At 42.1% G+C, this 11,364-nt stretch overlaps 2 protein-coding genes across 10 annotated transcripts in view; one reads left to right on the top strand and one right to left on the bottom strand.

Moving 5' to 3' along the window:
- Window positions 1-5,530: 5,530 nt before the first annotated feature.
- Window positions 5,531-8,128, bottom strand: LOC309866583 (uncharacterized protein; the record flags this gene model as incomplete). Its single annotated transcript, XM_082734419.1, has 3 exons — window positions 5,531-6,270; window positions 6,507-7,339; window positions 8,090-8,128. The coding sequence occupies 2 exons, from the start codon at window positions 8,126-8,128 to the stop codon at window positions 6,635-6,637; spliced, it is 744 nt and encodes a 247-aa protein (XP_082590545.1). The 3' UTR covers window positions 5,531-6,270; window positions 6,507-6,634.
- LRFN5 (leucine rich repeat and fibronectin type III domain containing 5) overlaps window positions 7,333-11,364 on the top strand; it is a 251,251-nt gene continuing 247,219 nt past the window's right edge. For all 9 annotated transcript variants that reach the window (XR_014313178.1, XR_014313179.1, XR_014313180.1 and 6 more), the window contains exon 1: window positions 7,333-10,191. The gene's annotated coding sequence lies outside the window, so the exon portion shown is untranslated. The remainder of the gene's footprint in view (window positions 10,192-11,364) is intronic.

Below are 11,364 nucleotides of genomic sequence, written 5' to 3'. Positions count from 1 at the left end.
TGCATCAAACAAGTGTCCATCTTTAAAAATTAATTTAAAAATGTATTTTATTTTTTGCATTATGAGCATTTTCACATTTAAGACAAAGTTCAGATTTAAAGCTACATTTCAAACTTTCTACTATTCACCAAAGTGAAAAATAAAACCTTTAACGGATTACACAGATCTTTCATCTGTAGATCTTTTATCTCTGATAAATCTTCCATTTATCTCCATCTTATTAAAAGCATATAAAACAAACACCTCAGTGGGACAGTATGAAAATACTTTTGGTAATAGAGAATTAATATTTGACGTGGGGGAAAAAACATTCCTAGACAATATATAAGGAATTGTTTTTATAGTTCTAAGAGATTATTAACTTTATAATTTGCTCAATTCTTTGCTTTCCATTTTCTTTTTTAAAGACATATTGTCCCTTGTAGTATGAATGGAAACTAGAGAACAATAACATCTCTTAGTAAATGGGTCAAGAACAGGAAGAACCATGGGGTGCCTGGGTAGCTCAGCTGGTTAAACCTCAGACTCTTGATTTCAGCTCAGGTCCTGATCTCAGCATCTGGCCTGGTGCCCACCCTGGAGTTGGCTTGTCCCTCTCCCTCTGCTCCTTCCCCGACTCTACTTTCTCTTTCTCTCTCTCTCTAAAATAAATAAGTAAACAAATAAATAAATATTTTTTAAAAGTAGGAAGGACTTATTCTTCAAGGATAAAGTATGAAAATGAGTGAATTAATTAATTAATTAATTAATTCAATGCCAACCAATGTTTTTTCCTTTTGGTTATATTTATCAGCACTAGAGAAATCAAGAGTCTTAAACAACTTCTACCATGAAATGTAACAAGTCATCATTTGTAAAACTGTAAAAGCTAGCTATAGTGCTGATCACATATTTGAAAGCCATATAGAAAGGTTGCAACCTCATATAACTGTTCACAATGATGTCCTACCTCTTTCTTAGTTCCTAAATTCTATTGCTAATGAAATAACTTAAAGTATTTAATATACCTTATAATCAGTAAGTTAGGTTAATTGTTCAATAATGTATTTTTTTGGTTTAATAAGTTTCTAATTTTAGGTGCACAGTCTGTTAAACCTCTGCTTTTGGCTCAGGTCATGATCTCCAGGTCCCAGGGATAGAGCATGTTTCCTGCTCAAAAGGGAGTCGGTTTCTCTCTCCCTCTGCCCCTCCCTACTGCTTGTTCACTCTCTAAAATAAATAAACAAAATCTTTTTTAAAAAGTTTCTAATTTTATATTATCAAAGGCTTAAAACATGCCAATCTAACACAAAATAAGAATATTTTATTTTTTGGCATATCCAAGTAGTAACAAAAGATACAACAGATCGATAATAGTTAAATTAACATTGCCCATATACAAATTCATTTCAGATAAACTGGGAAAATATTATCACATAGCAACATAACACAATAAAAAGATAAAGTGTTTAAAATAATTATATTTTCTACAAATATAAATATTAAGGATTTTAATAAATCAGGCCAAATAATTTACATAGGTTTTTAAAGATTTTATTTATTTATTTGACAGAAAGAGACCATGAGTAGGCAGAGAAGCAGACAGAGAGAATTGGGGAAGCAGGCTCTCTGAGCGGAGAGCCAGATGTGGGGTTTGATCCCAGGACCCTGATATCATGATCTGAGCCCAAGGCAGAGGCTTAACCCACTGAGCCACCCAGGCACCCTGTATGAAACGTTTTTATTTTTATTTTCCTATTGCCCAACTTTCCATGTTCTCAACATATTTCTTAATTTTTATAACAACCTGAGTAATGGGCAAAAGACTATACATACGTAGGCCATGTGTGTATGTATATATATACATACACACACATACATATATATAGAAACCAATCTGAGAGCCAGGGTTAAGCCACATAAGTTGGAAGCTTCTTTGATTACATTCTAGCAAGAGTACCACTCATAAAGGGGAAGGTATTTAAGGAAATAGTTCTAAACTTTCAAAATACATTTTGAGGATGAATACTGTCTGAAGGCAGCAACTTGAGTATTCAAGATTTTGCACAACAGTATGTCTCAAAAATTATAGAATATTTAATATGAAGAAAAACAAAAATACCAGTAGAATGTTTTAGGCATCTTCCTGAGGGTTTTTATCTCACTTTTATGAAAAAAAATTGATCAAAAAAAGATTATTTTGAGAAACTAGATAATTTATAATATTTTAGTAAAATTAGTGATTCATTACATAATTTTAAGAAACTAACAGTAGTAAAGAAACTATTATTGGAATCGATGGAGGTGGTTTCCAGAAGTCTAGCCAAAGAAGATTTGGGCTTAATAGCAAATTGTAGTTATGAAATAAAGCAAGGTCATGTTGTAATGACCTCTTGTTGGTCTATAAGCTGCATTAGATGGTAAGCACTATTGTGGGGACAGAGACCAAGAGAATTATGGTTATTCTTCTCTCCCCAGTGCATAGTGCTGGACACTGGCTAAAACAATGAAATGAATAGCAGGGCAAGCAGAGAAAGGCCATTATATGGAAACAAAGTTTGATGGTAAACAATCACAAAAAGATTTGCTTTCATTACAGAAATCACTGGCACTCTAGCTGAGAAATAAATCCAAGTGAACTTTACCACCAACCTAGCTAAGAAAAGTGGAGTCAGTGAAAGGACCTGAACGACTAGGAGGTAAAAAATGAGTGGAGTAATGAGAAGTAACTCAGTTTCCTCAAGAGACCATAATTAAAGGAGAAGCAAAGTGGTGAAGACATTAGGAGGAAATTACCTAATCATGCTTTAGGATTTTATGTCAACAAATAATTGTTCTAAAAAATGTATCTCTTTTCATGTAGATAAAACTTATCCAACATTATTTATCTTAATGAAAATACAACTTTTAGAAAATAGTTCTTAATTCTAAATCTGTGGCCGTTTGTAAGAAAACCAAACCCTGGGGTTTCAACCAAATGAGTGTGTCACATTACTGCCGACTTGTGGCCACCTGATTGAAATTCAGGGGCAGATTTTGGAGAAAAATAAACATTAGAAAATACACTGTAAAAAACTAAAGCATAAAAGCATGCTTTTAAAATATAGTTTATTATCATGTTTTTTAGAACTGAGAGTAATATATACAGTTTGAAGAAGTTAAGTCCACAGAATTTCGACAGCTATCACCTCCATTTAATATGACTTGGAGTCTATGGGTACTCACAAATCAGGTCATAAGAATAACAATGCAACCTTTTAAGATAATTTGCTTTTCAGATAATTATGTAATGACTGGGTCCATTTTACAGTAGTGTGTCAAGATCAAAATCAAGTGGAAGGGCCCCTGACTGGCTCAGTGGGTAGAACATGCAATTCTTGATGTCAAGGGTCATGAGTTCAAGTCTTACATTGGACACAGAATTTACTTAAAAAAAGAAAAGAAAATCAAGTGGAACTATTTCTGGGTATATAAATATAAAACTTCCAAAATGTTTCTGCCAAGGTTAAAAATCAGGTTCACAGCATTTTCAAAAATATGTATAAAGTAAAATAGAAAAAATAATACCATACTTAACATTAAATTCTGTATGCAAATTTAAGAATGAGTAGTTAGTGCCTTTGCATCCTGGTTATGTAACACACTTTGCAGAAATTCTACTTTTTAGAAATTAAGTTGGCTTCATATTTCTGAAGTGGGTAAACAACTAGTCACTGACACTATAGTTTGAATTAGCATGATTTGATTGTTTTTTTAAGAATTTAATTAGATCCATCTAATAATATGACTAAATAGAAGTTTTGACAAGAAGAGGAAAATAATTCACAACATTGTACAATTATTCTCTGGATTAGGTATTTCTAGGCAGGATGTTGTGCTTTGGAGCTTCTGGGTAACTAAACGGAAGCACCAGACAACAGGGACTTGATACCAGGACATAACCAAATAATGGAAGAAAAAGAGATGGATGGATATTAAAGACAGTATCTACATCTTGCTTGCAATAGTGCCTGAGAATTGCCTTGTCTCTCCAGCAATGCTCATCTCTGAAATAACCCCTTCTCTTTGAATTCGCTTAAAAAGTTCTTGCCATGGGGTCCTTGGGTGGCTCAGCCATTAAGCGTCTGCCTTGGGTTCAGGTCATGATCCCAGGGTCCAGGAAAGGGGACCCCGAAGAATCGGTCTCCCTGCTTGGTGGGAAGCCTACTTCTCCCTCTCCTACTTACCCTGCTGTGTTCCCTCTCTCGCTACGTCTGTCTCTATCAAATAAATAAATAAAATATTTTTTTAAAAAAAGTTCTTGCCTATAATACAATCTTTAAAAATCATTACACCTGTGTTTTAATAAATACGTTTCAGTAAAGAATTTCCTTAGTAAAAGAAATGGGCACTTTCATCTAATAATTTATTAGGGTCTTAATGCAAGTTCCAGCTTTCAAGTGATAGACCTTTATCACATAATATACCCTTATCATCATCCATCAACATTAAAAAAGACAACAAATAAACAGGAAGAAAAAGAGTAAAAGTATGCTTTACACAAGTAAAAATATCACAAACCAATAAAGAATTTGTATTTAAAAATAAAGGGAAAATATCTTCTGTATCTAGTTAGAATGTTAAATAGTAAATAAATTTGATTTTTTTTTGGAAGATCCAAAATACATGAGAAATCTGTTCACTTATAAAAGAGATATGCTAGGTCTTCAACTCTGTTTAGAGTTCAGTTGATTTTTTTTTTTTTTGTAAGATCTAATTGCCACCAGAATCTGTACCTTGGAGCTTTATAGGCAGGTACAACATCAGAAAAATATTTCTAAGATAATGAAACCTCTTTTTACATTTCAAAACTATGTAGGGCACAACTGTGACAGTTATTTTTTTTTTAATCTTGATGTTTGGATTTCACTTATTTAAACTAATTTTTAAGGTTATTACTTCATTTCAGAAACTTGTCTTTCCCTATTCTTTCTTCATATCATTTTCTAGTCTTTAATTAACAGAGAACTTTATATCAGTAAGAAGAATCAAAAGCTCTTCACAGTAGTGATTTATCACCCAGACAATGTGGAAATAATTTCACCATAAATAAGATTTTAAAATCTTAAATTTGTACATCGACAAAAAATGAACTGAAAAGACAATTTATCATTCATGTCAATCTGCAGAAGGAAGAAAATTCATGAAGTACACAAACTATTAACAACAAATTTAGAGTAGATCATGCCTCTCTCACTGTCTTAGAAGAAACTCAACTGCCAAATAATAATAGAACCAGAAACTTCGGTTACCTTGTACTACTATCATTTTAACTGAAAAAACATTCACACTTCCATTTGCTATCTGAAATTGGCAAAACACAAGTTTTTCAGATGCTGGATTATTCTGGGAAAACAGTCCAACATTTATGACCATGTTCATCAGAAAAACAATCTGGGAGAGAGAAACTTGACATAATTTTAAAAATGATTTGGCATAAACATTGGATTTGGGGATAAATTAATGAAGTCAGCCAGGTATATTGAGAAAATCATTTATTTATTTATTTATTTAAATTATTTACTTATTATTGAATTAAATTACTTATTTATTTATTTAAATATATTTAGGTTCTTTTTAGATACTAATGTATAAATGGACTCTGTTCTATGAGGAATTTGTTTGGATTCTTAAAAGTTTACATAGCTGGGTAGTGCTAACAGCAGCCATATAGGCAAATCAGAAATTGCTCTATCTCTTCCCTTAGAGGCCCTCTTTCCTCTGAAGGAAATAAAAATAAAAATTACCCTTTGTTAACTTTAAGATCCTTTGGGGAAAAGTATCTTATCCTCTCCTTGAAAGTCTTGCCACCTTCTACTGACAACCCAGTAAAACAAAGCTTTCTTCTCTGTTGGCAAACTCTAATCAGCTTCCATAAGAAGGAAAGGAACAAAAGCACTGTGTGTGGAGAGTGAGAGCTACAAAACTTTACCAGTGAGTGCTTTCTTGAAATGAGATGAAACTGGGAAAGCAAAGGAAAGCACTTTCAAATATAAATGCATAACGGTGCAGAAAGGCTAAACTAAATGAAGAGAGGATGTTTTTACGAGTTTGATAGGGCTTGCAACGTAAGAGAATACTGGTAAGTTATGTATTATTACTCTTCCACATTAAGGAAACGTTGATCTCCTTTCCACATACGCACAGCTTTTCTTAAAAGCACTCAGTCATATATTTGAACTTTGCCCTGTTCTCAATTCTAGACTTCTTACAGCTGGTTGAGTATACCCCCTCCTCGCCTTCGTCTGGACTCTAGAAAAAGAAACGGAAAGAGAGAGAGAAAGGAAGGAAGGAAGGAAGATAGGAAAGAGAGAAAGAAAGAAAGAAAGAAAGGAAGGAAGGAAGGAAGGAAGGAAGGAAGGAAGGAAGGAAGGAAGGAAGGAAGGAAGAAAAGGAAAAAAGAAAAGTTATTTAGTCCAGCTATGCAAGGTCTTTGGATTTCTCATTCAACATCTCCCTATGCTTTCGTCCCCAGGACAACTGCAAACCTTTACTTCCCGGACTTGAGCGGTTCCTATCAGCTCAGCAGGGAAGGGTGGCAAGTGAGACAATCCTGAAGGAAAAAGGAGTCACCCCCGCGTCCTAAAGTATTTGGAAGTGCTCGCTCGCAGCTGCTTCACGGTGGTACTGGTGCAACTCCGCCGCCCTCCACTGAAGTCCGCGAAGTGGCCAAGTTTAAAGTGAAACGGAGATGGGAGCACACTCTCTCCCTGTCCTCGGGGAGTCCCTGGACTCGGTTCGCCGCAGGTTCTTGCCGTAGACTTTTCGGAAACTCAATTCTTATACTTCGGAGGACAAAAAGCCGGAGGGGAAGCAGTGGCGGTTTTAGTGGAGACTCGCCTGGACTGTAGCGGTGTCCCTTTGGCTTATTTTGTGAGGTTTCGTCGCACAGCCCTGTGCTGTGTGTTTGACGCTCCAGCTCTGGAACTCGGACCGTGCGGCCCCGCGCCGACTCCGCCGTACTCCCCCCCACCCCCCACTCACCCAGAGCCCGGGACCCCCAGCCGCCAAAGGACCTAGGAGAAAGAGGCACAGCAGGAACTGCAGCCCCGAAGCTGCGCTCCTCCGGAACAAAGCAGCGGCAAGGGTTGCGCGGATTCTTAAACCCCGGATCGGACTTGGAGCCCAGGGGAGGTAAAGGGAGAGCCGAGCAGAGGAAGGAGCCGAGAGCAGTTGCCACCTCACTCACTCCACCCTCGGCTTCTTTCCCCAAAGAGGCGGCTGTGTGGTCCTGCCTATGCGTGGGTGCACGTGTACGCGCTTGGGTGAGCTCAGTGGGTGTGCTCCAGTGCGAGTGCGTTTGTGCATTCTCAGGGCAACGCTAAAGCCTAGGAGAGCAATATGGGTAGCAAAATTCTATAGCACTCATTCGAGGGGACCACTGACACGTGGCTTTGCCGGGTAGCCCAGGAAGAAGTCCTTACTAGCCAGCTTCCTCCTCTGCAACCCGCAACTCTACCTTTCCTTTGGGTTCTGATGGGTGTCTGGGCCAGCCGAGATCGGAGCTAAAGGAGGAGGGGGCCCCCTGGGGCTGAAGACCGAGTGCTGGAGAACCCTTCAAAAAGAAGTGAAAGGCTCCAGTAGAAAGGCTCAGCGCAATTTCACTGGGGGGTTCCCGGAAGGAAGCTTTTTCCAGACTGGAGGGAGTGAGGGCAGGGTCTAGGAGGGGCGCTCCAGAAGTTGTGACAGAGTCGGGAGAAATGCCGGCCCCTCGACCCCTCTCCGCCAGGGCCCGGCCTAGCGTTCTCCCCACTCCCCTTCTCTTTGCTACTTCAGATATGATCTCTTTCCCACTGACCTTAGTGGTCAGGCCTGGCTGATGTCAACTACTGGGCTTGCTGTCTGCCCTTGACATACTAAAATGAGACTTGGAATGCCTAAGGCTGAGCTGAATTGTTTCCCAAATATATGTTCTTTTCAGCTTCTTTCCCTATCTGATTAGTAAGAGAAGCACTACCTACTACTACTAAGGGCACCCCGGATGAGGCCATCGCAGGTGACAGAGACCTCAAGTCAGCAGCCTTCCGTCTCACATTTTCCTGGAGGTTATATAGCTAATGACTTTTCCCACCGCTGTTAGCAGTCGCAGCTTGACCCGGTGACACTCCATTATCCCCTAATCGTGGAGGCTGTGGGTGGTCCGCAAATTTCCCTTTTACAAGACGCTGGGGACGCCTCTAGAAGTTCGTCTTTATTTCCAGATTTTCCGCCTTCTCCCCTCCCCCTCCCTGCAACGCCCCCGCGCTTCCCCAGCCTGGGAATTTCCAGGCACCTCGTGGACCCTCTCCTCTAGCCCGGGGTTAATCAATCCCGAGCATGCCCGGCTCGGAGGCGCGAAGGTAGAGAGAGGCACGGTGGCCCCGGAGGGGGTCTCGCCTGACTCTGAGTCTGGGAGGCGCGGTAGCTCCCGTCATTGCGGCGAGGGCTGGGCGCACGGCGGCGCGCCCGCCGCCACCGCCGCCGCGGCCGCCTCCATGCTGCAGCGCCGGACGCAGTCCTTCCCCGCGGGGCGGCTGCCGTTGCCGGAACAGGCTGCCGCGGGGAGCCAGGGACCCGGGCCAGCCCTGGTCGCAGCCTGGGACCTGGGCTTGAAGCTGCACGCCTGAGCTGCAGACTAGCCCCGGCGCGGCGGGCAGCGGGCGGGGCGCTGTGTGCAGCGGCGCGCAGGGAGTCGGCCAGTGTGCAAAGCGGCCCGAACTGAGGACTCTGTGTGTGTGTGTGTGTGTGTGTATGTGTGTGTGCGTGTGTATGTGTGCGCGCGCGCGCGTGTGTGTGCGTGTGTTTGCGCGTGTTTTTCCTTTTCCCTAGAGGATGTGAATGGCTTTGCAGCTGGTTGCTCCCTTAGGATTTTTGACTGTGGAGCTCTGGGCTGTGAGCACAACCCACCCATATAATCCATTTTGCACGGTCGGTTTATATCAAGAGAAAAAAGCGCAACTGGACGGGGGTGGGGCCGACCAAGGAAACCTTCTGGAAATACAACCACACATTCACAAGAGAGAATGAAAGACCTGAAGAAATTTTCATAACCTTCCCGCTGACCCTTCTGTTTTCCGAAAAGATTCGGGATCTTTTCTACCTTTTGAAGTCATTTTGGCTTTTTTTTTTTTTTTTTGTAACCCGCTCTCCAGCTAGCTCTGTGTGTGTGTGTATGTGTGTGTGTGTGTGTGTGTGCGCGCGCGCGCCTCTCTGATGCATTTGACTGTCTTTTATCCAACTGCCCAGAAGCAAATGTTAACTCGTCGGTGCCCCCTCGGTGCCCAGGTTCTCGAAGAGCAGGAAGGACGCGCAGACCCATTTTCCTGGCTGGATTCGGAACCGCTGCCTGGCTGTGGACCCGTGTGTGTGGATCGCTTTACCCAGAGGCTTGGAAAGCTCCAGTGTTAACTTGCTTCCAGGTACATCACAAGGTCACCAGAGGGTCTTGTAGCCGTCTTGTCTCCGTGCATCTGGACCTGTTTTGGCCAGAAGAATATTTATGTTTCAGTCCACATCATCTGAAGCCAAAAGTTCAGCCCTTCGAGCTGGTTTCTGTACAAACAAGGTAACAAGGATTGCTTTTCAAACTGCTTAACAAAATCCCGACTCTTCCTCAGCCCTTTCCCGGCTCTCTCCTCCCCACCAAAATGTCACCAGCTCTTGAATTACGTGGATTTGGGTTGGAGGAGAACTTGAAGGAAACGTGATCAAAAGGCGATGCCAAACCACTCTCTTTTCTGCCTGGGGTCCGGTGGGCATCAAAGCCGATCGTGAGAAGGACCGGTCCCCTCCTTGATTCTCCCTCCCCGTGCTGTGCTGGATGTGCGTGTGCAAGAGTGAATGCGAGTGCGCGCGCGCCTGTGTGCGAGTGTGTGAGTGTATGTGTGTTTGAGTGTGTCTGTGTGTGCGTGCGCGGCCGCCCTGCCTCTGCCCGTTCCCCGGGCGCAGAAACGCGGGTTTCATGGGGCGATCGCCGCGGATCCCCCACCCAGCGCGACCTGCGGGCAGCGGCGGCAGTGGCAGGAGCCGCCTTTCGGACTCCCTAGGATGCGGGTGCTGAGCTATGGCAAAGGGCAGCAAAGTGACGAGCTAGACCCGCGTACGACTGTGAAAGCCACCTGGAGCCACCTTGCCGGGATTGTACCTGCGGGCAGAAAGTCCTCCTACGACCGTCTTTTCCTCTAGAGGCACCAGGTAACAAGCAAATGACTACCCGCCTCACCCAGTTTCCTTCTGATCTTGTTTCTAGTGTCTTATCTGCATTGCAGGCTACTTTACTTATTAATGTTTCGAAAATCATTAGGAAGGGCTGGATATCCAAGGGTGCTCCGTGATGTTGTAATAAAATTTCTAGTAGGTGGGATATAAATCTATACCTGAGCACTTAATCTAGCAGTGAAAGCTAAGGGAATATGGATATGCTCCACCCTAAGTGATGATATTGGAAAGCTAGGCATGTTGAACCTGTCTGAAGATGCCAGAGATTAAAATTCCATGTTTCCTTCAGGCTATGGTTGCCACGGACCATTTGGTATCCAACACTCCCGAGACTGTGGAGTGCAAGAGGGTGTTTGGTTTCCACCCATTTCAGGCAAGGATCATTTTGACCCTTTTCTGCCTCTGGTGCCAGGTTGTTTCCCTTTCCTTATTGTGGAGGAGCTTGCCAGATCCTTTAGTAGTTGTAAATTACGCATCTGGAGACTTTAATCTGAAATGGAGTTTTCTTGGAACTTGCTTTGCATGAAAAGGAATTCATTGTCACGGGCGTGTGTGCTGAGATATGGTATTTAACTGTGAGCGTTTGCTTAGATATGGCAAAATAGATCCATGAAAGAAGTCATTTTTATATCTGTAGAAGCAAGGCTAAAACCACAACCACCATCCCAATACCATCTCCGGCTATATTGTGTCGGTTGTGGAGCTTGTGTGCGCGTGGTTTGTTTCGTTGATTTTGGTTTGCTTGTTTCTGTATAATATGTATTTTGAAAATTCTTGCCAGTGCATTGATTTACAAGGAATAGGGTGGATTTGTGACTGCCTAATTAACATATTGGGTCTGATACGTTAAAACGGAGATTCCCATGGCTGGCAGAGTCAGAACAAATTTAAGGAACTTCCAAAGCCCCTTACCCTTGCACCTTAATTCTCTTATTTCCCTTTTCTGTCACCTCTGCGTCCCCCTGCAGAAATTTCACTCCTTTCTCCAGAACATTCGGATTAAGAAGATAAAGCACTTGCAAAGTAGTCTCATCAATGTTTTATTCCATAGTGAAGGCGGTCTGAATAATTCAGCTAAGGAGTGCTCGTTTGTGTTCTGCCTTCGGTAGCTGCCTGCTGGGTGCACCCAGCGGAGGAGGATGTGGCCCG

The sequence above is a fragment of the Mustela nivalis genome (assembly GCF_964662115.1).
Source record: "Mustela nivalis genome assembly, chromosome: 6".
Taxonomy (NCBI): Eukaryota; Metazoa; Chordata; class Mammalia; order Carnivora; family Mustelidae; genus Mustela; species Mustela nivalis.
The sequence above is the reverse complement of the archived record's forward strand: the minus strand, read 5'-3'. Positions and strand labels throughout refer to the sequence as shown.